The sequence below is a fragment of the Meles meles genome, chromosome 8 (assembly GCF_922984935.1).
Source record: "Meles meles chromosome 8, mMelMel3.1 paternal haplotype, whole genome shotgun sequence".
Lineage (NCBI taxonomy): Eukaryota > Metazoa > Chordata > Mammalia > Carnivora > Mustelidae > Meles > Meles meles.
Window position 1 is genome coordinate 79,644,454 of NC_060073.1, and position 27,777 is coordinate 79,672,230.

Below are 27,777 nucleotides of genomic sequence, written 5' to 3' on the forward strand. Positions count from 1 at the left end.
GTACATGCTCTAAGAAGCAGTTTTATAATGCTATATATGTATTTCAAAGCTATATGTTAATGCCATATTCACTTTAAAATGAGAAATGTGATGGGACGACTGGCTGGCTCAGCCCATAGAGCATGTGACTCTTGATCTTGAGGTTGTAAGTTCAAGCCTGTGTGGGGTATACAGATTACTTAAAAAAAAAAAAAAAAAGAAAGAAAGAAATGTGACAAGTATGCCTAATATCAACTTTTGGAAGAGGTTCTAGCCAGGAAAAGCAAGCAAGAAAGAATAATGACTGAAAAGGAAGAAAAACACAATTTTTGTGGCAGAAAACGTGATTGATTCTTAGAAAACCCAAGAGAGTTTATAGTGAAATTATTAGACTGAATTCAAGAAGATTTCAAAATATAAAACCAATGTAAAATAATGAGCTGCATTTCTTCATACCAGTAAGAAATAGTTAAAAATGTAAAATGTGAAAAATATCAATTACAATGTTATCAAAAATACATAGCAATATTTTCATTTAACAAAGATTATATATAATTATCATGGAGAAAATTATAAAACTGTTGAAAACTTAAAAATATGCAAAATAAACACTTATATCTACAAAAATGCACTATCATACAAGCACCAGAAGCATTTCTTGTCAAATCTATAAACTCAGTTCCATGCCATTCTGATGCCAGTGTGGCGTTTCATAGAACAAGTTGATTCTAAAATACGGAATAGCAAGGTGCCAAGATAAACAAAGGTTTATCAGAACAACAAGGTCAGGGGGTATTGGATGTATAGATACCAAAATTTATAAACTTATTAAAGTAAGACTGTGGTTTTGGCACAGTGATGGACCATCAACCCAAGATGCTAGCAAATAATTTCCAGTCTCTGCTGAAACCCTTACATCCATTTTCATCTAACAGTATTGATCAGTTAAAGTTCTTGCCTGCCATCTCCAATGTTTTGATCATCCACGGATATGTTCCTGTTGTTTTAGGTTTTGATTATCAGTCACTCTTGCCTGCCTTTTTACGTATCTACAACCACTACTTCTATTATAAGCTGGATACTGTGTGTTCTAGGTATCTCCCACTGGTAAGGGTTCCTACCTTTCTTTTTTAAGGTAGATAAAGTGAGAGACTGATTTCCTCAATATAATCGGAGATTGAGCCGGATTGGGGTAGGTTGCATTTTAAATAAGATTCAGGCCCCTACTTAGAGCCTGTTACTCCTTGTGTTCCTTGGAGTTTTAATTGAGATCCTAGTAGATCTCTTGTCTCCTCAGTCCTGAAAGATGGTGGGGGTGGGGAGGCTCATTTCTTCCCTGAGGAAGATTTGAGTCCATGAGCCCTCAAAATCTGACCAATAGGGGCGCCTGGGTGGCTCAGTGGGTTAAGCCGCTGCCTTCGGCTCAGGTCATGATCTCAGGTCCTGGGATCGAGTCCCTCATCGGGTTCTCTGCTCAGTGGGGAGCCTGCTTCCCTCTCTCTCTCTGCCTGCCTCTCTGTCTACTTGTGATCTCTCTCTGTCAAATAAATAAAATAAAATAAAAAAAAAATCTGACCAATAATTTTCATAGAGCACTTCCTTTAAATAGGACTTAGTCTCATATATATCTGAATCTGCATAGAAGACTTCACTCTGTTTTTTATACTTAGGTCTTTAACTTAATTGGAATTTTTATTTATGATGTGAGATGGGGGAATGTAATTGGATTATTTTCCATATGTGACAGATTGTTGGCCTTGTTCCTCCCTTTATCCATACCCCTTTCCCTGTAACTCTGCAGTTCCTTCAACTGAAAAGGCTGAGAGTGTCCCTTCTCCCATCCTTGATTTTTAGGCATGGCCATGGACTATGTGGATGTCAGACAGGTAATGCAGGCAGAGCTTCCCTCTTGTACCTCTGCTGTCACCGTAAGAACATACCCTGAACAGCCTGCTTGTCCAAGAACAATGAGAAACTTATGGTACAGAGTTCTCTGAATGACCTGTGGTCCTAGATCTTGAAGTAGAACCCGCCAGCTGAGCCCAGCGTAGATTCTGATTCTTGGGTGTGTGCCCTAGCCCAGAAGAGAAAACAGATGCCAGGACCAAAATGCAGAAGTACAAGAACCTTAAAAAGGTGAAATAAGAAATAGGATTAAAATACTTAGCACAGTGATGGGCTCAAATAGAGCCAATGATAAATATTAATCAAATTTTAAAGTTAAAACATTTTACAAACTTATGCATAGAGAGTACAGTGTTTCTCAAATATGATTGTGCATAAGAACCACAGCTGAGCTTCCAAAAAATAGGTCTCTCTTTTGAAAATTCACATTCCTAACAGATACCCCCATACATTGTTTTGGTAGAGACTGACACCATCGCAATCCTATTTTCCTAAATATCTTAGGAAAGGAAGTCAAAAACTTAAATAATATCTTGGTCAGTACAAAACTTGCGAAGACTCATGACTGATGGGGGCCACAAATGGTCAGGAAGACAGTCTTGAGGGGCACCTGGGTGTCTCAGTTAAGCATCTGACTCTTGATTATGGCTCAGGTCATGAACTCAGGGTCATGAGAATCCTACCTCAGGGTCCTTACTAAGCACAGAGTCTGCTTAAGTCTCTCTCTCTCTCTCTCTGCCCCCCCACCAACCCACTCGCACACTCTGTCTCTCTCTGAAAGAAACGAGAGAAAGGAAGAATTAATGAATTCTTGAGACTTCTTTTTCAAAAATCTTTTTCAAGATTTCTCTGGTGCTTGTCAGTCAGCTTGCTATTAACTATGGGTGAGATCTAAAGGGAGTCAATGAGACCCTTTGAGAATGTATGAGCCAGCTCCGGCTTGATCCTTATCAAAGCTATATAGGCTATAGGTCAGCCTTTTGGGCTAAAGGTGAAATTTTTCTGCTTCTATCCCTCATCAATGGTAAATGCTATTAGGACTCCTGGGTGGCTCAGCCAGTAAAGGGTCTGCCTTTGGTGGTCATGATCTTAGGGTCCTGGTATCCAGCCCAGTGTCCGGCTCCCTGCTCAGCAGGAGTCTGCTTCTCCCTCTCTCTCTCTCTGCCCCTCCACCCCACTCATGCTCTCGCTCTCTCTCAAATAAATAAATCCTTTAAAAAAATGATAAATACATAATTCCTTAGAGTCTTGTAATATAAAATAATCTAGCCTCCTCTGTGGAATTAATACTAATGACATACTCTTGAGGACTCAGACTGAAGTTATATAATTGCTTCATCTTTTAAAGTACTACTTATTCTCAGTTACTCGGGCATGAAATAAAAATTAAGCTCAGATTACGTGCTAGTGTCTATTATGCTTCCTGGAGATAGTCGCTCTCCAGGAGGTTACAGCTAAGAGGAAAACATAATAAACTAATTGTGCAGTACAATTTTAAGTAGTGATAAGCACGATTTATGTTTTTCCTCAAATTACGTCCTTATTTTATAACTCTTCAGACATGTTTCTCTAGGTGTAAACTCTCAAATCTTAGCACTGTCAGAGAAACTCTAATCACTAAGACCCAGGGACCCATTCATTTCCTTTTCCCTACTTCTCTTCGGCTTTCTTGAACTTTCCGCACTCCATCACTTGAAGCAAGTAACACTTTAAAATGCAGACGGACAACGCGCACCAGCCAATCCACGCCCTCGGCATCGAGGTCCCGCCTCCCCCTTCTCCCTCCCACTCCCGGCCACGCCTCCTACACACCAGGAAGTTTTTCCCTCCGCTGCGCTGGGAAAGCCGGAAGCGCTCCCCCGGAAGCCCGGAGTGCCGGCGCCTCCTGAAGACTTGGAGCCGGGCCAGGGGACTGCGGTGCATTCTGGGAAAGTCGCTTGGCCCTGGGCTTTGTTTCCCGCCCCGCAGCAGTGTTTGGTTTTCCGAGGTCCGCGGAGGTACCGCGGTTTCCGGCTTGCGGGCTCTCGTCGGAGGCGCCTCTGCTTCCCATCTCGGGTTTCTGCTTGCGCGGGCGTCCTCCCGACGCCTCCCCGCGACGCCGCCAGCATGTCTGGAGTGCGCGCTGTGCGCATCAGCATCGAATCGGCCTGCGAAAAGCAGGTCCAGGAGGTGGGCCTGGATGGCACTGAGACGTACCTGCAGCCGCTGTCCATGTCGCAGAACCTGGCGCGCCTGGCCCAGCGGATCGACTTCAGCCAGGGTTCGGGCTCCGAGGAGGAGGAGGCGGCGGGGGCCGAGGGCGACGCACAGGACTGGGCTGGCGCCGGGTCTAGCGCGGACCAGGACGATGAGGAAGGTGAGGCCCGTGTGTGCTGCTCTCGGCCGCCGGCGGGTCTGGAGGCCCCGGTATCCGCCCATGTAATGCCACTCCGGCTCTCCCGCGTGGAGAGAGATGTGGTTGCGTGTGTGTCTGAACACTCCCGTACGGAATAGTAATCGTGCTCACTGGGATCTTTTCGCAGCTGGACAGTTTAGGGCGCTGCCGGCCTCTTAATACTCCTTACCCTCCTGCACCGTTTCTCGAGTCGAAGCATTTGAGACACTCACTGATGAAGTGCTCAAGTCTGTAATGTGGCACACTTGGTTAAGAGCCCTGCGGTTCATATCGCTGCTCTTGCCATTATGGTCCGAGTTACTTTGCTTCCCTGAGCAATGGGGATGATGCTGATAACACCTGCTGAAAAGAGAGAGGTCTGTGTTGACTGGAATATGAGGTCAGGTCTAAGAGGTAGGCGGGGGCCGAATCCTGTCGAGCCACCAGGCCCAGATAAGCATTTGGGTTTTATTAGAAAGATAGCTGATAGCTTTTGGAAGGATTTTAAGGAGACAGGTGATTGTACTGTAAAAAGACTACTCTGGATCTGTAGTAGCAAATGGGTTACAGGGAAAACAAAACTGATAAGAGGGAGGCTAATTAGGAGAGAATAGTAGAAAAAGTGTTAGTGGGTTTTGGATTCTCATTATTATCAGGGATTAAAAAATACAATTCTTGATTTGGGTATGTGCAAATTTTTTGGGTATGCAACAGACCCTGTGTAAATAGGAATTTAAAGATGGGTTCTCGAGCTAATGGTGTTAGGACAGTTGGGGGTCCATTTGGGAGTAAAATATAGGTACTATCTCATATTTCACACTCCTGATTAATTTCACAAGGATTGAAATGCAAATGAAAGGAATATAAAGAAATTGGAAGGAAGTTGTAGACGTAGAACTTTGGGAGCAGAAGAGATCTTAAGCACAATAGGAAACACAATTATAAAGCCAAAGAGAGATTAATTACATAAAATTTTAAAGTAATGATAAAAGGTGCCACAAACAAAGAAAATAAAGGAGAGACTGGGAAGACTATTGGCAGCCTACTGGACACATAGTGGTTGTTGTCCCTGATGTTCAAAGATTCCCTGCAAACTGGGAGAAAAAAAGACAACTCACTGGAAAAATAGCCTGAAGGTATAAACAGCTGGCTGAAAAAGACATCGGATCTTACTAGTAGGGATCTTACAAATTAAACTATTAAAACACTATTCTCGTGCATACCATTAGCAGCAACTTAAAAGACTTAATATCTGTATTGGGAATGTGAATTGGTAAAACCTTTTTGGAAGCCAGTTTTGCAGTTCAGTATGTGTCAAAAGTGTTAAATATGCATCTCCTTTGACCCACTAAATCACAGCTAGGAATTTAGCTTTCAGAAAAAGCTGTAAACAGATGTGTGTTCAACGTGTTTACCACTACTAGCATTAGTGAAACCAACCTACCTGTCCATGAAGCAGAAATGGTTAAACTTATTGTATATAATATCCATGCTCCAGAATGTCAAACAGAGTTAAAAGAATTAAATCTATATGTGCTGGCATGGAAGTCTCTCTAGGACATAGTAATTGGAAAAAAAACAAGCAATAGAAAAATGGAAGTAAATATATTTAAATGTATTGAAAAACATTTGCATGGGCACACCCCAACTGTCAATACTGATTACCTCTCAGGAGGGGAGGAATTAGGAGTGGAGAATAAAGGAAAACTTTGACTTTTTTTTTTTTTTATATTTATTTTTATTTGTTTATTTACAGCATAACAGTGTTCATTGTTTTGGCATCACACCCAGTGCTCCATGCAGTACGTGCCCTCCCTATTACCCACCACCTGGTTCCTCAACCAAACTTTGACTTTTTTACTCTATAACTCTGTTTGAACTCTAGGCAGTGAGTATGTAGTGGTGAAATTCAGCAAAATGATTTCAGAGGTTGGAAGGCATGTTAACATTGTTTAGTATCTGAATGCTGCCAATATCAGTCATTTGTATTTTTGTACTTTAAAATATTTTGGAAATGCTCTCCAATTATTCAAGTTTTAAGATCTGGTAGAAAAGGTTATTTGTATAAATTTTACAAATACTGCAATATGTGGAAATTAGATACCAAATTTGTTTTGCCATTATAGGAAATGCTAACTTAAATATTTACAGAGATTCAAGAAAGGGTGGACAGAATGGGATAAAACAGGAAATGATTTGAAATAAGTCGTTTCTTCTTTCATACTTGTAACATCTAAATAAGATTTGTCTTCTAGTCAGTATAACTCGTACCTGTGAATTTCTTTTTTCCTTTCTCTTTTTAGGTTTGGTAAAATTTCAGCCTTCTCTTTGGCCTTGGGACTCCGTGAGGAACAACTTGAGAAGTGCCCTAACAGAGATGTGTGTTCTCTACGATGTCCTCAGTATTGTTAGGGATAAAAAATTTATGACTCTTGATCCAGTCTCTCAGGACGCACTTCCTCCAAAACAGGTATGTGTGGACTTCAACTGAATAATGGTATCATTTTATTAAGTCCCAGGACCACTTCTCAGGCTATGGGCCTACTGTCTCCTTTACCTTTCATGCAAAATTAAGTCCAGATGAAGATCTAAACACTAACGGGTTCAAAACAAACTAGCATAAAAATAGCATCTCCTTTACTTACTATTTTATTAATGGCTCTGTGACCTTCAGAAGAGCTAATTAAATTTCATTAATAATGTAATATTTTAAAGCTTACCAAATCTTCCCCCACCTTTAAGGTTTATTTATTTATTTTAGAGAGAGATTGAGAGCAGGAGCTCGAGGAAGAGCAGAGGGAAGGGGACAAGCAGACTCCATGCTGAGCATGGAGCTCAACATGGGGCTTGATCCCATGACCCTGAGCTGAAAAAGAGTCAGCCACCAACTGACTGAGCCACCCAGGAGCCCCTAAAGTTTCCCAGTTCTTAACAGATTCTTACAGCCTGGGTCATTGATTTGTAATGTATTACACAAAAACGTGATGATAAAATGCCTTTGGAGTCAGACTGACCTGGGTTCAAATCCTGCTTCTGCCCTCACTAGCCCTGGGTCCTTCAACAAGTGATTCTCTCCAAGTCTCAATTTTCCCCTTCAACCTCTTTTTAGGGCCTGATTAGAAAAATTAGGCCAAATTATGGAAGCAACTGAAAGCTAGGTAAGATTGTTGAGGTTTGATGAAGAGCGTGTTCGGTGTTTGAACATTAGAAGGTGAAAGGAAACAGAAGGAGGAATTGGTGCATGAAGAGCCTGAGACCAGGGAGGCCACTTAGGAGGTGAAATCAAGCATCCCGTCCATGACCAGGTTAGTGGCAAGGAGAGGAAGTAATGGTTGTTTTACCCTTTTGTAAGTGAAGTGAATTGTATAGAACTGCTCATGTGGTAATAGTAGTTTCAGGGTCCAGAAACATTGTGCTGGAAGATTTCTTAGAGACTATTCAGTCTGGTTCCTTTGTTTTACGGGGCGAAAACAGGCCCATGTGTTCGGATGCAGTAAGGTCCGTGGTTAGCGGCCAAGAACGCTAGCACCTTATTCCGCGCCCACAGCTTTTGCCACCTTCCCATGCTCTTCCCACCCAGGAGTCTCCAGGAATTTCCCTAGCTCTCCGGAAACTTAGAATTAGGTTTTCTAATATGGTCAAAAGATTATTACAATGTTTTATGAGACTTGGTGATTTTGACTCACACAGTCAACCTTTCTTATATTAAATTTGTCTTTCTTCGAAGTGTATCTGGTGACTGGAGTGCACAGATTGGTGGTGATCTTGGATATTTATAATTATGATTTCTCATCAGTTTTCCAAAAATCAGCCTGCTATAAAGTGCTTTAATTTTAATGCTGTGTGTCTTCAGTCTTTGTTCCAAAGACACGTTAGTAGCTTGCCATAATGTAAGATAATTTTACAGCTGTATTCACTGAGGTCATTTACTTATTCCAGAAATCAAATATTATGTGCTGGGCATTGTTCTAGGTCTTTGGACATGGTAGGTTTTACCGTCATGTGGATGACCTTCGAGTGGTGATTACAGACTTTCACCAGAAGTATAATGAGCGCCACAAAAGGGTAAACACTTGGGTTGGGGTGGGCATGTGCACAGCGTGAGAGGGGAACCTCATCCAAGCTGGGCAGAGCTGGCATAAGTTCTGATTTGTAGTCCAGTGTGGTGGTTGTGGTTTAACATAATTTTATTTGAGTTGATCAGAGAAATAGGTTAAGGTGGTTATCTTTCAAAAAACGGTGTTACCTGATTGTCTTTAATTTCTCAGTTTTCTCTTGAGTAGGTATTTTATTATTAAGAGAATGTTGAAATCGTTTAAAAATGCAGAACTACACTATTTTCTGATAGAATCCACAGACACTGCAGTTGATATCGAAAAAGAAGTCGCTCGCTGGAGCAGCCCAGATCCTGTTGAAGGGGGCAGAAAGACTGACCAAATCAGTTACTGAAAACCAAGAAAATAAACTGCAAAGAGACTTCAACTCTGAGCTTTTGAGATTACGGCAACACTGGAAACTCAGAAAAGTTGGGGATAAGATTCTGGGAGATCTGAGCTATAGAAGTGCAGGTATAGATCATTGTTAAAAACTATGCTTTTAATACAGTGTGGCAAAAAACTATACAGGATTGACTAGAATGTTGCATATTGTATAATATATTGTTTCTCAGTTACATGTTACATTTTGAAGTTTTAATTTCTGTACACATAAACCTGATAAGCTGGAATTACTTTTAATAAATACATAGACATGTATTTATAGAATTGAATTTAAACTATTTATGTAGTTTACCTTTGAGTACATTTAGCAAAACTTTTATTTTTATATTGTTTTTTTCCCCAGATTTTTATTTAAATTCTAGTTAGTTAACATACAATGCAGTATTGGTTTCAGGAATAGATTTCAGTGATTTATCACTACATACAACACCCAGTGCTCATGATAACAAGTGCCCTCCTTAATCCCCATCACCTCTAACCCATCCCCCACCCACCTCCCTCAACAGCCCTCTAACATTAAGAGTCTCTTATGATTTGTTTCTCATTCCACGCCCCCAATCCTTTATGTTCATTTGTTTTCTTTCTTAAATTCTACTTATGTGTGAAAATAATTTTATGCTATTTGTCTTTCTCTGACCAGCTTATTTAGCTTAGCACGATACACTCTAGTTCCATCCACATTGTTGCAAATGGTTAAGATTTCATTCCTTTTGATGGTTGGGTAATATTCCAGTGGATGTGTGTGGCTGTGTACCACATCTTTATCCATTCATCAGTTGATGGACATTTGGGCTCTGTCCATAGTTTGACTGTTGTTGACAACACTGCTATAAACATCAGGGTGCACATGCCCCGTTCAAATCTGTATATTTGTATCTTTTGGGTAAATACCTAGTGCAACTGGTGGGTCATAGGGTAGCTCTATTTTTAACGTCTTGTGGAACCTCCATACGGTTTTCCAGAGTGGCTGTACCAGCTTGCTTTCCCACCAACAGTGTAGGAGGGTTTCCCTTTCTCCACAGCCTCGCCAACACCTGCTTTTTCCTGTATTGTTGATTTTAGCCATTCTGACAGGTGTGAGGTGGTATCTCATTGTGGTTTTGATTTGTATTTCCCTGATGACAAGTGATGTTGAGCATGTTTTCATGTATCTGTTAGCCATCTTGGATGTTTTCTTTGGAAAAATGTCTACTCATGTCCTCTGCCCATTTCTTGACTGGATTACTTGGTTTTTTTAGGGTGTTGAGTTTGATAAGTTCTTCATAAATTTTGGAAATTAACCCTTTATTGGGTATGTTGTTTGCATATATCTTCTTGTATTCCATCGGATGCCTTTTAGTTTTGTTGATTGTTTCCTTCACTCTGCAGGAGCTCTTATGTAAATGGAGTCCCCATTAGTTCATTTTTGCTTTTTTTTTTTTAATTTTATTTATTTATTTGAGAGAGAGAGAGATCACAAGTAGGCAGAGACGCAGGCAGAGAGAGAGGGGGAAGCAGGCTCCCTGCTGAGCAGAGAGCACGATGCAGGGCTCGATCCCAGGACCCCGGGATCATGACCTGAGCCGAAGGCAGAGGCTTAACCCACTGAGCCACCCAGGTGCCCCCATTTTTGCCTTTGTCGAAGATTACATGGGTCCCTTTCTGGATTTTCTGTTCTGTTGATCTATGGGCCTGTTTCTTTGCCAGTAACATACTGTCTTGATGACTACAGCTTTGTAATACAGCTCGAAGTCTGGAAATGTGATGCCTCCAGCTTTGCTCTTCTTTTTAAAGGTTGCTTTGGCTATTCAGGATCTTTTTTGGTTCCATACAAATTTAAGGATTGTTTGTTCCAGCTCTGTGAAAAATGCTGGTGGTATTTCAATAAGGATTGCGTTAAATGTGAAGATTGCTTTCAGTATTGTAGACATTTTAACAATGTTTGTTTTTCCAGTCCATGAGCTGTATTTCCATTTCTTTGTGTCCTCTTCAGTTTTTTTTATAAGTGTTCTGTGGTTTTCAGAGTACAGATCATTTACCTCCTTGATTTGGTTTATTCCTAGGTATCTTACTGTTTTCAGTGCAATTGTAAATGGGATCATTCCTTGATTTCTTTTTCTGTTGCTGCTTATTGGTATATAGAAGTGCAACAGATTTCTCTTTGTTGATTTTATATGAATTCATGTATGAGTTCTAACAATTTTTTTGGTGGAGTCTTTCTGGGTTTTCTAAATAAAGCATCATGTCACCTGCAAATAGTGAAAACGTCTTCCTTGCTGATTTGGATGCCTTTTATTTCTTTCTGTTGTCTGATTGCTGAGGCTGCGACTTCCAATACTATGTTAAATAGTAGTGGTGAGAGTGGACATCCCTGTCTTGTTCTTGAGGTTAAAGGAAAAGCTCTCAGTTTCTCCCCATTGTGGGTAATGGTAGCTGTGGGTCTTTTGATCATGGCCTCTATCATGTTGAGGTATGTTCTGTCTCTCCCTACTTGCTCAAGGGTTTTTATCGAGAATGTTTGCTGTATTTTTTCAAATGCTTTTTGTGCATCTATTGAGAGGATCTCATCCATTCTTATATTGATGTGGTGCATCATCTTGATTGTTTGCGAATATTGAACCACTCCTGCCGCCTAGAGTAAATCCCACTTGATCAGTATATTTAGCAGAAACTCTAAAGATTGAGTTTATATGTTAACACATATTAAACCATAAATGACATTTTAGTCAAGAGACTAAATATCTTCTCAATTAGGAGCTTACCTGTAACCCTTAAAAACTAAGCATAAAAGGAAAAAAATTCTTCCATTTTATCTTAATTCTTTTTTTCTCCCCTAAGTCATCTAAGCTGTTTTCACATCCTGGGCAAAAGAGAGAGGGCAGTGAAAACACTTTGCTGCCTTTTTCTCCCATTCAAGCCAAGGCTTCAAAAATATATTTTGTTGGCAGTGTACCAAAATTTGATGAGCTTGAATTCACATCTTGTATAATTCTTTGTTGTTGAGCTATAATAGGTTTTTGGAGGTGATCATGGTAATGGCTTGTAAACTGCTAAGGGATATTCAGAGAAGTTACACAGTAAATATTTACAAGATTGACAGTTCAGTAGAATAAAAGCTTTAAGTGTCAAGGGATGAAGCAAGGAGCCCTGGCTGTGATCATTGTGATAACAACCTGATAACAATAGTAAAGTCATATTTTAAAAGGACTCATTTGCCAAAGTAAGCCATTATTGCCCCCCCCAAGCCCCATCAATAGCACTCAAGTTGAGGTGGTTTAAGTCAAGACACTGGAGTCCCTAAGTGTTGCAGCATTAATGTGAATTGGGGAATTCTGACTTCTGAAAGTAGAATCCTACTCTGAAGATGAGTTCAAGATGACAAAATCTTTTTTTCTTCCTTTTTTCTTTTCTTTCTTTATTTTTTTTCTTAAGGTAAATACCTTTTTTCCTGCTTCCTTTCTTCCCTTTGCTTACTACCCTTCCCCCATGCCCCCCAAAACACATTTTGGGTGGGAATTTAATTTATGATTCAGTAACGTTATATTCAGTGAAATAGTATTATTTACTAATGTATGTTAAATTAATGTGTTAACTGGTTCTTATTTTCCTATTTTTAATACCCCGTTAGGATCTCTCTTTCCCCATCACGGTACATTTGAAGTAATAAAGAATACAGATATTGATCTGGATAAGAAGATACCTGAAGATTACTGTCCTCTTGATGTTCAGATTCCTAGCGATTTAGAAGGGTCTGCCTATATCAAGGTATTTGACAAGTATTTTAAGTAATTATTACTTACCCCAGAAGTTAATTTGCTAACAACACCTTTTCATGTTTTTATTGTCCCATAGGTTTCAATTCAGAAACAAGCTCCAGACATAGGTGATCTGGGCACAGTCAACCTCTTTAAACGACCTTTGCCCAAATCCAAACCAGGTGTGCTTATGTTCTGTCCTCTAACTTCTAGTTGTGTCTGAGCTTATGTTCCCAAATAAACTGATGATAAATGTAGAGGGGAAAATAGGTACTTTGGAGTAAGAACAATTGGAAATTTATTATTTATAACCTGTTCACTAACCATTAGTGAATAGCTATGCAGTTTTTTGTTTTTGTTTTGTTTTTTTTTTTTTTTAGTATATGTGCTGCCGAAGCGAGCACTGTTTTTTTTTTTAAGATTGAACTTCTTCACCAATTTTCTCTGTGTAAAAGAAAGGAAAATTTTTGTATTTTGGAAACAGTATGCTCTGGTATAGTGTTTTCTGAACTTTTGATACATGTATTCAGATCACCATTTAAGTTAATTCATGCGTAATATAGTTAGATAACTGATATATATGTATGTCTCCTGTCTTTCAGGTTCCCCACACTGGCAGACGAAATTAGAAGCAGCACAAAACGTTCTCTTGTGTAAAGAAATTTTTGCACAGCTCTCTCGGGAAGCTGTTCAAATTAAGTCACAGATCCCTCACATTGTGGTGAAAAACCAGATTATCTCTCAGCCTTTTCCAAGTAAGAGCAGCCAACCCTTTTGAGTTTGTAAATAGGATTTTGTGGTTTGGGGAGCAGGACAGAGTGGGGTAACTATATATTTGTCCGTGTTGGGGGAACAGTTAGAGCAAAGAGGCCGCCTCCTAGCTATAATGGTAACTCATAAAGCATGCAGGACAAACCTCATTCTGTCCTGTGTCCTAAGTAGTGTAACTTCTGGATTTTAAACAGGGTATATTAAACATTTGTACCAGTAACGCTGTTAGTTGGCAGCAGTGGCTGTGAGGTCTGTGCTAACACCATTTATGGAAGATTTTTTCAGGGATCCTGTCTTGCTGTCTAAATAACAGTTGTTATTCAGTATCTGTTATATTCCTAAATTCGTGGAAATTGGGATTTTAATTATATTACTCATGAGCAGTCAGACCTGCCTCAGAGGTCAATTTGTAGTTAGCTGTGTGCTTGTTTTTTATATAAATTCTGAGATGTATCTTCTTGGGTCTTGTCAAAGGACGGGGTTTTTAGAATTGAAAGTTTCCATCTTGGTTTTCATGGCAACAAGGAAGAGTATCTGTCTTCTCATCAGTAAGACCAGCTACCAACTCCGTATTTTATTGTTTTTCCCAAAAGTGGTGTTGTGTTTTGTTTTTGCTCTTTTTAAAGACAAGAAGAAACTAATTAGTTAACATACACCTTCTGTTCACTTGTCTAACCATAGCTTAAGGTCAACAGCCATATGGCACGTCAAAGAATTTGAATTGTTAAAATGCGCAATAGTTTATTATACTCACGGATAGTCATTTTGGTCTGAGAATGTTAATCATGAAGCCTGATCTTCAGTTTCGCCCACTGAGCCACCCAGGCACCCTGATCTTCAGTTTCGAATGGATCTTTTGAGAATGGGCTGTGATTGTACTTTCTGAAGACAACTATGCGTTCCTGTCTTCGGGTGATTTGTCCCTGTCCTGCTTCTTTTTATAAATAGGCTTGCAGTTACTGATTTCTTTGTGCCATTCCTCAAATGATAAGAAATCCCAAAAGTCCGGTACTGAGAAGCCAAGTCCGGAAGACCATCTTTATGTCTTAGAGCATAATTTGCATCTACTAATTAGAGAGGTAATGAGCGAAATGTTCCTTCTTGCATGGTGGGAGGCATGTCTGGTGCAGCACACGTGCATAAGCTCCTCTCTGTGACCGTCACTCTCTGTGATGTGCAGGAGCCTTGCTCTGTGCTGGGGGAACACACAGATAAGCAGGATTATCAGTCTGTTCCTGAGCATCACTTGTGGTGGTGGAAATACACCGCAGGTTACGTCTAGGCACGTAGGAAGAGCAGGCAGGGTGCGGGAGGGAAGGGTGATTCTGGATGTGTGATGGGGACCGTGTCTTTCCAGAGCCTGTGAACAGGATAATTGGGTTGTTTCAGGACGTATTCTACTCAGGTTATCTAGAACTGTGTTTCCAGGGAGCTGGCTCACAGTTTAGGCTTATTTCAATAGAACCCCCTGAGAAACTTCACAGAAGTATGTATTCCAGTCTCCCCTGCCTTTAACGTATAAGCAGTAGTTGTTTTTTAACAACTTTTAAAAAAATTTGTAACTTTATGGTGACAGAGGTTAGTTAGACTTGTTATGAATCATTTTACCATATATACAAAAATCATGTCATGTGCCTTAAACTAATCTAAGTTGTCAACTGTACTTCAACAAAAAAATTAATAAATGGCTGTTCTTGTTACAGTTTCATAAACAGACCTTGAGTTCCATCGTGATGCCTCATCCAGCAAGTGCCCCTTTTGGTCACAAGAGAATGAGACTTTCAGGTCCTCAGGCTTTTGATAAAAATGAAATTAATTCACTACAGTCCAGTGAAGGGCTTCTAGAAAAAATCATTAAACAAGCAAAGCATATTTTCCTGAGGAGCAGGTAAGGATGAACAAAGCAGCTATTTTTCTTGGAAACTACAGTCGTTTTTCCTTTATTAGTTACCTTATACACATTATTTTTGCCATGAGATGACCTTCTTTCCTAGGAAAAGGAGGGTGACTGCAGGGAGAGCGTTTGCATTTAGGGATGGTCCTGCCAGGTTTGGAGAAGTCTGAGCTCTGGGGCTCATGTCACTTTCGAGATGGTTTCTGACACAGGCTACAGTTTTGAAAGACACCTTGCTAGGTAGGAATGTGCCTTAGAACTCCTCACCTTCTTCAGTGACCCATCCCCCAGAAACCTGTTCCTGAACTGATTTTAATCTTTTCCCTATGTTTTGGCTGTCCCACTTCCTAAGACTTTAGAAAGCACTTTCCCATATGTTGACTTATCTAGCTCTTCTTCTCTGGCATAGGAGGTGTGAGCCCATTTTCACTGATGGGAAGGTTGAAGCCTAAAGAAGTTGTGTAGCTCCCTCACAGTTAGACAGCTGAAGAGAGTGGCAGAATCAGGATCTGAGCCCAGGTCTGTGTAGCTCCAAACCTCACGCTCATCTTGCTTCTGTACACACCATTTACAAAAGAACTTACCATGATCTTACCTCAGTGTATCTTTTTCAAGTGCTGGAGGTGCTCTTGTATTTTATTTTCGGTCCTCGGTGAAGAGGGCTGTTTTTACTTTTCAAAATTGTGCCTGGCTAAAACACCAGACCTTCAGGTACAGGCCCCCTCTGCTCTGGGTGGTAGTTTTTGATTTCATTTTTTCCTACTGACACAAGTCATGGTTTTAATGGTGCATTAGTTTGTGGTCTTTGAGTGGAAACTTAATGTCTGCAGCTTTTAGTAAAATGAATTAGGAAGATGTGTTAGAGAAGATAGTGTGGTGCTTCTGGAGTAAAAGAATGTGTCTAAGCCAGAGCTCACCTGCTAACTAACTTTAGTTTTCATGTCTGTGGCCCTCTACGTGTTTCTCTGTCAGTTAAGGATACAGGAATCTGGTCTTAGGATCAAATTAAACAATGTATGCAGAAGTTCCTTATAAAAATCAAATATGGTAGATTACTATTGTTCCTTCCACATGTGCATTTCTTTTTTTTTCAAGATTTTATTTATTTGACACAGAGAGAGAGACCACAAGTAGGCAGAGAGGCAGGCAGAGAGAGAAGGAAGCAGGCTCCCTGCTTTGCAGAGAGCCCGATGTGGGGCTTGATCCCAGGACACTGAGATCATGACCTGAGCTGAAGGCAGAGCCTTAACCCACTGAGTTATCCAGGCACCCCGGAAGTAGCTATTTTTAGAACCATTATACATTTCAGAGTATTAGTCACAGTCTTGGAAGCAGCAAAACTTGTAAAATGCTCCCGTTTTCCCCCAGTTATAAAAGTGATGTTCCAATGTATTAGCCTCATCTGTATCAGCATCATACACAGCAAGACCAACTGCTCATGTGTTTTGATGTGTGTGCGCCAGGTGTGTATGTCTTTAAAAAAAATAGAAAATCTGGAATCATAAAATTCTATGTCCTGCCTTTACTTAATATTGTAAAGTTTTTAAAGTTTTCATTTAATGTTTTTCAGAGATATTTTAATAGCTACGTAATATCTCATCTTGTGAATAGTCCCTGGTTTCTCAATTGCCAGATTCTCAATTTATTCTCAATTGCCAGATACTTTTTTTTTTTTAAAGATTTTATTTATTTATTTATTTGACAGCAAGAGAGCGAGATCACAAGTAAGCAGAGAGGCAGGCAGAGAGAAAGAGAGAGGGAAGCAGGCTCCCTGCCGAGCAGAGAGCAGAGAGCCCGATGTGGGACTCGATCCAAGGACCCTGAGATCATGACCTGAGCCGAAGGCAGCGGCTTAACCCACTGAGCCACCCAGGCGCCCCATGCCAGATACTTTTTATTTCTAGTTTGCTAAAACATAATACGAGAATGAACGCTCTTGGATATAGCCCAATCTGCCCTAGGAATTTTTGAAGCACTCTCAAGGAAACGAATCCCAGGAAAGGAAGAGAAAGTTAGGGATTGAAAGAAACCTGTACCAGAGCAGAAGCAGTAAAAGAGCGGATCCCAGTGCCCCTTGACCTCAGTGGCTGTTTGCATTTCTTCTGGCGTTTTCCTTCTCTTCCCAATCAAGTGCTAGAATCAGAAAACTAGAACCCAAGAACCTTCAGTAGTTTGGTTAGCTTTCATGATTTATGCTTTTTCTGGGCAGTGGCGGTTGATTAGCGTATATAAAAAGGACGATTACTGGCTGTAGGTTTATACCCCTGGGTTTTTGGCTTTGGAGTTAGGCTCCCAGTTTTGTGCCCCAGTTCACGGCTGTGTAACCTTAGGCACATTACTAAACGTGGCTGGACTGAAAAATAGGGATAATAATGGTATGTATTTGACAGGGTCATTGGTGCGTACATACAGATTTGAATCCTCTCTCTCATGTGTACATATAGTATTTATCTTTCTTGGAGTGTAAGATTTTCGTTGTGCACAGAGTCTCACTGGCTTCTCAGGAAAACAGTTGTCATTACGTGAGTGATGGACCTCAGTTGGAGGCATGTCCTGTGTTACCAGGGACCAAGGACTGCCATCTGTGAGTGCTGTATGTGCTTTTTAGAGCTGAGGTTTGTACCCTAAGAGTACCTTTCTTCCGTATGTTCTGGTAAGCCTTCCTGAGAGAAAACCAATTGGAGTTCAGAGGAAATCCGCCTGTGTGAGAGTGCGTGTCATAGTGGGGCGCTGGCACCTGCGCCCGGCGGCCTGCAGGAGGCTCTCATCTCCTCATCTGACTTTTTTTCCTTTAAAGAAAAGTCTCTGCTTTTCAAATGTGGTATTTTTGAAAAGTAGTCCTCTTGTCTTCACCTAGCCATAACATTGATAAGTATTTATAATCTTACTGGTTTATATGGTGCCTTTTTAAAACTGTTGACTTCTTCTCTTTAAAAGAACTGCTGCGACCATTGACAGCTTAGCAAGTCGCATTGAGGACCCTCAAATACAGGCTCACTGGTCAAATATTAATGATGTCTATGAATCTAGCGTGAAGGTTTTAATCACATCACAAGGCTATGAACAGATATGCAAGTAAGTGTCAAAAATAAGTCATTCATTTAAAATGTTAAGTTGCTTTTATGTGTTGGTGTCTGTTGAGTGATTACATTGAGATGTTTGGATTTTATTTGCTACGGTGACATAACATTCCAGTAAATTTCATCAAGTGTAGAGCATCAGGATGAGAGGTAAGAATGTCTGAAATAGTCTCTGGTATGTAAATGTCACGTGTCTGAGCTGTTAAAAAAAAAGAACCTCCTCGTTGAGGGGGAGGCTACCACACCTCAGGCTGATCTGCTTGAGTTTCTGGCTGGGGGCTGTGGTCTTGTGGCTCGGGTATTTGAAGTGATTAGGACCATTTATAGTGGAGCCTGTACTCTCCATATTGTGTCTAGAACAGCCTGAGTTTTGTGGCTCTCTCATGGCCACAAAACTGTGGCATGGTGCTAAACTTAATCTAATCCAGTTCATAATTATGCCCTTAAAATGGGGCTGAGAGCTGTGTCCGTGAAGGTCGTGAAATGACTTTCACCCCACCATTCACAGAGAAGTGTTGTTCCTGATTTATACTCACAAATCACAAGCTAACATACAGAGGACAGATTGGTGGTTGCCAGATGTGGCAGGGATGCGGGGTGGGTTGGGGGCAGAATGGGTAAAGGTGTTCAGAAGGTGCAAGCTTCCAGTTATAACCTGCAAGTTCTGGGAAACAGTATATAGCGTGGCGACTAGTTCATAAATACCATGTTGTATATTTGAAATTAGCTAAGAGAGTAGATCTTAGAAGTTCTTATCACAAGAAGAAAAATGGGTAGCATGTGAAGTGATGGGTGTTAACATACTATGATGATCATTTCACAATATGTACACTTATTAATCATTATGCCGTATGCCTTAAACTAATGCCATATGTCAGTTACATCTCAGTAAAACTGGGGGGAGTAAATGAAGTTAATAAAATTAGCAAGTAGCCACAAAAGGCATTTTTGGCCTCCATTTGAGGCTCTTTGACATTTAACAACAGGCAGGATATAGAGGGAGTGCCCTTCCCTAGGCCAGTCTGAGTGAGCCAGCAGCAAATATTCATCAAGGCTGGTGAATGCCTGTTATTTTTCAAACGTTAGTTGCTTTTTTCAGGCAGACCTAACCAGTCACGGTGGTCTCTCTAATGAGCAAAACACACCAGAGCATGGGGACGGTGGGTCAGTGGGAGAAGCAGATTCCCTGCTGAGCAGAGAGCCCTAAGCTGGACTCGATCCCTAGAGCCCAGGATCTTGACCTGAGCCAAAGGCAGTTGCTTAACCAACTGAGCCACCCAGACACCTCAAGTATAATACCCTTAAATAGCACTTTTTTAATACTGAGACTTTAATTTACTGTTTTTTAAAAATGAAAAATAGTCAATGAAAATGATTTAAAAGATTGAATACAGAAGATAAAAGAATACAAAATCAGTCTTGCAACTTCCAGGAAAAGATGGTGGGGTGAAGGCAGATCATGGTTTTCTTCCCCTATAACTAAAGAAACAGAATAATTGGGGTGACTTGGGATGTGGTGGGAGAGTAGTGGTTGAGTAAGATAAAAGAAGTTTGGCTTGCATTTTAACTGTTAGGGCTGGGTGAAGGCGCCATTGACTTTCATGATATTTCTTTTGGATATGTTATTATATATACAGAATCTATAGTACTATATACTTATGTTTGTGTTTAAAAGGTCCATAATAAAATGTTAAAGAGCACAAAGGAGTAGAAAAGGAAAAAGTTATCAATGTTGAGTTACTTACATTTATATCTAAGACCAGACAAATGTGAGACTGGCTCATAGGACCCAGTGGTTATAAACTTCTGTGAAGAAGAGTTAGTGATAAACATAGCCTTGATAGCATCAGGAAGGAAAGGAAGTCATAGAACACCCTTTCCTCATCTTTTGTAGCTGGGGTCAACTTAAGCTACTTAAAGGTTCAAAGGAGTTCTCTCAGAACTTTCCAGGAGCAGGCATTTCCTTTCCTTTCCTATTCTTTTCTCTTCTCTTCTTCTTTTTCTCTTTCTTTCTCTCTCTCTCTTTCTTTCTTTAATTTGAACGAGAGAGCATGAGCCAGCAGAGGAGGGGGCAAAGGGAGAAGGGAGAAGCAGACTCCCCATCGAGCACAGAGCCTGATGCAGGGCTTGATCCAAGGACCCTGAGATCAGGACCTGAATTGAAGTCAGGTACTTAATGGACTAAGCCACCCAGGCTCCCCCAAAAGCAAGCATTTAAAACAGTTTCTACACATCCTTCCAGGAAAGTCTATGCATTTACAAGCATATATATATATATATATATATATATATATATATATCTCCTGCTTTTTTCCTACAATATTTTGTGCCTTAAAATACTGAGATATAATTCACATAACCTAAAATTCACTGTTTTAAAGTACACAGTTCAGGGATGCCCGGCTGGCATAGTAGAGCATTTGACTCTTAGTCTAGGGTTGTGAGTTCAAGCCCCAGTTTAGGTGTGGAGCCTATTTAAAAAGATTAAGAAAAAACAAAAACAAAAACGGGTGGCTTGGTGGGTTGAGGCCTCTGCCTTTGGCTAAGGTCATGGTCTCAGGGTCCTGGGATCATCCGGCTCTCTGCCCGGCGGAGAGCCTGCTTCCTCTTTTCTCTGTCTCTGCCTGCCTCTGCCTACTTGTGATCTCTATCTGTCAAATAAATAAATAAATAAAATCTTAAAAAAAAACCAAACCAGTGTACAGTTCAGTGGATTTTAGTATATTCCCTGTGTTGTAGAACTGCTATCACTATCTAATTCCAGAACATTTCCATTACCCCCAAAAGAAACCCTATACCAGCAGTCATTCCCAGTTTGTGTGCTTTTTTTTTTTTTTTCCAACTCAGCGGTACTATATTGGTGAATAAACATCCTTATCACTACCTCATATTTATTTCTTTTTTACAGCTTTATTGTGTTCATTGTGTGTACCACAACTTTTAATCAGCCTTCTGCTGCTGAACATTATAGTTGGATGCCAGCAAAATAATTTTGTACATGTGTAAGTCTAGCTGTAGGATAAAGTCCTACAGGTGTAATTGCTGGGCCAGAAGATACGGACCTTTAAAATTCATGAATGTTACTAAATTGCTTTTTCAGAGTAGCTGCTGTAACTATGCCCCTACCAATAGTCATTTCAGAATTTTTAAAATTTGGTTAGATGTATAAGCTTTTTTTTTTTAAGACATCTGAATTCTGTCGTTTTCTTTGCAAGAAATGTGTAAACTTTTACTGTTAAAATTACACTTCTGTGGAGATAATTGCTTAAATGTCTTATTCCTAAATGTTCACTGTAAAATAAAGTCTATAAAGCAGGTACTCTCAAATATAGAAAGACAGAATGCTATTTTTTCTGCGCTATTCATCTAAATGGTTAGATTTGAAGAATTTCACGTTTCTTGTACATGTCATATGCTACGCTAAAAATCTGTGAATTGGTTTGGAAGAATGTGCGTGTTATTTTGTGTGTGAATTTCTTTGACGTAAGCCAAGTTAATAGAGTGCATAGTCTGACTTGTTTGAGGATTATTTCAAAAGAGGGCATAGAGTTAACAAATCTTTTCCCTTTCTGTATGAGACTTTGCTCTTTGGTTAATTCTCTAGCTTTTGTCCCTGAGTAACTTGATTAGAAAGGATGCCATCTGCGTTACTAGGCAACATTGCTTTTGGCAAAAATGATCCCAAACTGGTAAAATTGGTCTGGACTGGTAGGGATTAGAAATGCCTGATAGGGATGCCTGTGGATTTCCCCAGATGGGGTGACTTCTAAAATTGGGCAGTATCTTTTGTGGGGCCCTTGGAAAGCATGCCTATGGAGTTGTTATGAGAACATGTGGCTCCCTCTGGGAATGAGGTTTCTGAGTGATGGCAGGTCCCACGTGATCCCAGTGTGGATCTCTGCTCACTGCAGCAAAGGCGGAAGGACTGCCCGAGAAGAGGAGCAGTGGTTGGTGGTTGGTGGCAAGCTGTGCTTCCTTGCCTGCAGCCTTCTGAGCGGACTGGTGCTCAGTGTGGCCTCAGGGAGGCCAGCAGGAGTCCTATGGACCTTGCCCCTTTGGGTGTTAGCACAGGTTATCCAAATTGGTATTTTCTGTTTCTTTGATGTTAAGGTTTAATGTTTGTGGGACTGTATAAGGTAATTTTGAACATTTCTGATTTTTAGTATGTGTGTCTATCAAGGTCCATCCAGCTGCAGTTGAATATCGGAGTTGAGCAGATCCGAGTTGTGCACAGAGATGGGAGGGTGATTACACTGTCTCATCAGGAGCAGGAGCTCCAGGATTTCCTTCTGTCCCAGGTAAGGGTTGACGGCAGTCCTGAGCCTCTGCCTCTCATAGCGCTTAAAGAACAAAGTGTTAGGAGTGGTTCAAGTATATTAAGTTATAAAAAGAAAGCCATTTTTTCCTGCTGTTTATTTAATTTCTAATGCACATTTTACAACTTATGGGTTAACTGAAAATGTTGATAAGCTGTCCTAGATTTATTTCCAGTTAGTTTGTGTTGATGATGAAGGACCAGCTCTGAGATTACAAACTTTTTTATTTCTGATGTCTGCCAAGGTTTACAACCCCCTTGGGACCTCATAAAAGTGAAGAAATATTAACCCCAGAAAACCAGAGAAGGGCAGATCAGATAGAAAACTATAGTGACCATTCGCCATAATAGTGGAATATTCTGCTTAAGCGCTAAGAACAAATTCTTCAGTATTCAGGAGCTGCATGGAAAGTGCTGGGTTCTAGTCCCAGCTCCACCACACGTTTGCTTTGTGACTCTGGATAAATTTCTGGACCTTTCTTTCCTGTTCTTATAAAATTAAGAACAGTATTTTTCCTATGTTCTTCATGGAGCTATGATGATCCAGTGAAAAACCGAGTTGTGGGAGAAAGCATAGGTTTAGAAATGCTGATATACCATTCACAAAATTCACATATTTCATATAAAATTGAAAAGAAAATACTGATGCCCTCCATCCTAGAAGCAGTAATCTTTTTTCCTGACTCTGGTGCCAAGTAAATGAAATGCATTTATGAGGTACAGCACCCCTTGGTTGCTTACACCTAAAATGACTTTGGTCACCTTAAGCATGCGTACACAGAAATGTATTGGAAGGCTGGTGGGTAGCTCCCAGAATTGATAGGAAGGCTTGAAGATCCTGATTTGCTACTTCCTTCCTCGATAGGGGCCCAGTGCACTCCAGATGGCCCCAATGCATCAGACAGGATTTTAACAGGAAGTAGGTGGCACGCTCATATTACTAAGGATTTACAGAAGTGTGGGTGTCAGAGAACACCTGGGAGAGCATGGTGACCTAGTGCTAGTAATAACCAGGTAAGCAGGCCTGGGGGGCTTAGTGGTCACCAGTCCTAGGCCAAAGAGATAAGAGGGGGGCTTATGGGTGCCCTGAAGCAGAGTCCTCTGGACAGGCCACTTGAGAAAAGCAGACACCTTCTGTCACAGATACAACCTCACAGGGGAGTATACTGGGCTTATAAGTGCCCCGACCTTACTCTCTTCCCCATCATCCTTCTAGCTTCCATTACCTGAGCGGTTCCCGTTATCTAAGCCCAACCCAAAGCCAGAGGATGGAACCATATGGGTGATCCTCCCTGGGCAGAGGAGGGTGGTGAGTGGATTTGAAGGGGTAACTGGAAGATAGTCACCCCCTGCTACCGATGTTGCTCCACATTCAGTGACCCAGGTGGTTGTCTCCACTTGACTAAGCTTCAGTCCTGTTCCTGTGCTCAAGCTGGCCAGTGGACAGGGAAGATGAGTCTCAGGCCATTTTAGCCCCTGCAGTGGAAGGTGGGATCCTCCCCGCAACAGCCACAGAGGAGGATTCCCGTGCTAGGCAGTGAGCACCCCAAGAAAAGTTTACAGTCATGATGTCAGGTTACTGCAAAGGAAATCTCCATCGTGAAGATGCATAAAGTTTCCTTTTCTTCATTCGCAGATGTCACAGCATCAGGTGCATGCAGTTCAGCAGCTCGCCAAGGTCATGGGCTGGCAGGTGCTCAGCTTCAGCAATCATGTGGGGCTCGGGCCCATAGAGAGCATTGGCAATGCCTCTGCCATCACTGTGGCCTCCCCGAGTGGGGACTATGCTATCTCAGGTACTGGCCGCTGCCTTGAATGGGAGATCTTTGGGAGTTTGGCTTTAATGTTCTCCTGTACTCATTAAACATACTTCAGAGTAATTTCTCTCTGCAGTGAGTTCATATAGGAGTTATGCTGAACGTTTATGTGATCACGGCTCTTATTCAGAGCAACAGATTATTGATTCTCTTTCTGGTGGTCATAAAAAATGTTTTGTTTGGTGACAGATTTTCCTAAGAGCTCTGAAAACTGCTTTCAGCATTATTACCCTGCAGTTCAAAACCAAACCTTTGATGGATAAATGCTTTTGGGAAATGTACTGCTGCAAATAGGCCAAGTCCCATCTGGTCCCCAACAGAGAGGAGAGGGGATTTTTAAGCCCCCACTCTGTCCAGGGCACTTTAATAAACACGTGTGTTATCTAGTTGAAAATGATCTTTGGAGTACTTAGGCTTTAGTATGGTCTTTTCTAATACCTGCTCCAAATATTTGAAAGAGTAATTAGAAGACTTAGCCCACAGAATCACAGCTTGTGATTCTGCAGGCTTGGTCATTGCCAGGTCTTTATTGATAAGAGTTTCAGAATGCCCATTTCTTCTTTGCTGAGTGATGAAGCCTCATTAAAACCTGAAGTTCTTAATTCAGAAAAATCTTGTCTGCATCTCTCCCAGTCCTGATTCTGAATGTTTGATTAGGTGTGTATTACATGTTTTAGAAAAAATATAGATTGGTCTTGTGAAAATACATAGGACATTTGACTTTCCTAAGCCAGAATTCATCTTACCCCATTTTTATGGTACAAACAGTGATTCATGAATATTTATACCGGCCTAGTATATATAAATAAGCACGCTTTTGGAATTTTGGGGGAGGGTGGTTAGCATATTAAAACTGACAGCCTCTTTTTAACAAGCGCTTTCAAGTTGGTAGAAAAGGTTTTTGTATTCATGGTAGAATGAAGTTGTGGGACCCTTGTTTTCTAGTTTGGAAATTAAATTGGTATTTTGGTTTTGCTCCACAGTTCGTAACGGCCCTGAAAGTGGAAGCAAGATCATGGTTCAGTTTCCCCGTAACCAGTGTAAAGATCTTCCAAAAAGTGACGTTTTACAAGATAGCAAATGGAATCATCTTCGTGGACCGTTCAGAGAAGTTCAGTGGAATAAAATGGAAGGTCGAAACTTTGTTTATAAAATGGAGCTGCTTATGTCTGCACTTAGCCCTTGCCTACTATGATTTTTGTTTCCAGAACCGTATCTAGTTTATTTTTTTCCAGAGAAGTTTCGAGAAACTGACTTGAGAAGATGAACTCTAAGCACAAGGAAGAGAAATTTTCCAAAAGATCATTGTTTAAAAAAACAACAACAAATGTTTACCTAGTATTTTGAAACATTTCACTTTATAAGTGACTGTGCTTTGAAATGCAGACACTTATGTACAGTGATAGGATTTATAGTAGGGGAGATGCAGAACAACTTTTTTTATGCAGTCAACTTGAAATGTTAACTAATTTATGGGTTTGAACTCAACTTTTCAAGTATCCCTTTGATGTTGGCATCAAATAAAGCATATGGTTAAAAATTCCAGATCTTCTCTGAACTCTTAACAACCTAAATATACTGTGTCTTTAGCCAGTGTGTCTTATTCCACTATTTGTTGAAAAGATTGCGTAAGAATATTTAAACACTCTGTGAGTCAGCATTCCTCCAGGAGCACACTTCACCCCAGAAGGGAGTGGAACAGCACACTTTGCCTGCAGGGGGAGCCGGCGCTTGTCTCAACAAACCAAGTACATCTTCCTCCAGCTGTCTTGGGTATGGCCGGGTCTGATACCAAGACTGGTACTTTGAGAGCTTCCTGGAAGGTGCAAGCTGAAGGCACAGAAGGTGTAATGGACCTTTAGGACTTCCTTGGGTCCCCTTTTGGTCTCTTCCCCGACGTGAGTGACCCCCCCGCTCGGACCGGATGTGGTCACACCTCTCCCTGTAAGCTGCCCTTCTCCAGCCTCCCCGCGGGAGCCCTGGCCTCCTCTTCCAGTGAGAGTCTCGTCCTGTCTTACTCCTTTAATATTCCTTCCTGAGGGAAAAATACTAATGGATTGGTGGATTGATGACATTTTACAAATGACTTGTTTGAATTTCCTGGAACTAGCCCCCAATCCTAAAATGTGCCCGAGGAACCTTCCTTCTTAAGAGACTTAGGTGGATACGGGTCTTTTGGAACCACCATAAGTAATACATAAGCAGTGTTTTCCTTATGAGAAATGCTTTCAGTTTTTTAAAAGATAACCCTTTTAATCATGTATAAGATGGCTCTGAAGTAACTTTAAAAGGTTTAAAAGAAAAATGGAGCTTGTAAGCCCCAAATACCGTAACATCTTTGTGTTTGCTTTTTTGTCCCCTTTTAATCTTTCTTTACACAGAAATTTTTTTTAAAAAAATCGGTCTGAATCTAAATTATAAACCCTTTCATGGTAGCCCACAAAAGTTGCCTTACTAATTATCCTGAGCTCATCTGGATAGCTCTTCTCCCACGAGGAGTCTTACGTGATTTTGAGGGCTCACACACTGATAACAGCAAATCTCCATGGACTTTTGCCAGAGGACTAACTTTTTAAAAAATTTCCATCCACTACAGATTGATATTTTGGTAAATAAAAATGAATTAGAAAAATTAAATTGTAAAGGGATACCAAATAAAAGCCGTCCCATTTTATGATAAAGGACATAAAATAGCTATCAAGCAAACATTTCTGGATGCTTAGTCTTCTCTCTCATCATGAGCTAGTTCAACAGGACCACACTGAGCGGAGCAGAGAGCGCATGCACAGGGATGACCCCCTGTTCTCTTAAACTTCATCTGAGGAGAATGGAACAGTTGAAGACTGACACCATCTTCATATGCTTTCCTGTCCCCATTATTTTAAATCACTGGGTAGTGAAGAGCCAAGACCCAGTACAGAAACTGAGGTAATGGTGGGGGAGGGGCAGGAAATGGCAGTTCTTGGGTCTTGTGTTGATTCACATTTTCTAGCTTAATGTTGCAGCCTGAATGACCTGGTGTTGGAAAGAGGTGCTGTGAAACTTTGGAGACCAGATGGAGAAAACCAGTTAGTCCCTGGCTCGCAGGCCGGCAGGAGCTTCGTTCAGATGTTGGTTCTCACTCTGCTCAGCTGCATCCATTTGGCAAGTCTGCCCCTCAGAGCCTGTTCCCTTAGTTGTACAGTGAGAACAAGGATGCCCCCTGCTCACCTCAGTGATGGTTCAGAGGCCTCCCTCAGTATGGTTGGTAAGGGGCATGAAATTACGAAGTGCTGTGCAGATACCAAACATCAAGTGACTGTTTTCTAAAAGTCAAGCGTTTTCGAATTTGGGAAGCAGTTAAGTTGCCACCTGTATTTTCATTTACCAGTAAGAGAAAGTATTTCAGAATATCCTGCATCGTTCACAT

The 27,777-nt window shown here is 40.9% G+C and overlaps 1 protein-coding gene across 1 annotated transcript; it reads left to right on the top strand.

The window, feature by feature from the left end:
- The first annotated feature begins 3,737 nt into the window (after positions 1-3,737).
- On the top strand, positions 3,738-25,911 carry MED17 (mediator complex subunit 17). Its single transcript, XM_046016861.1, has 12 exons — positions 3,738-4,240; positions 6,562-6,728; positions 8,607-8,826; positions 12,365-12,501; positions 12,589-12,673; positions 13,094-13,246; positions 14,211-14,341; positions 14,966-15,150; positions 18,094-18,231; positions 22,417-22,534; positions 24,188-24,347; positions 25,352-25,911. The coding sequence occupies exons 1-12, from the start codon at positions 3,991-3,993 to the stop codon at positions 25,561-25,563; spliced, it is 1,956 nt and encodes a 651-aa protein (XP_045872817.1). The 5' UTR covers positions 3,738-3,990; the 3' UTR covers positions 25,564-25,911.
- The last annotated feature ends 1,866 nt before the right edge of the window (positions 25,912-27,777 follow it).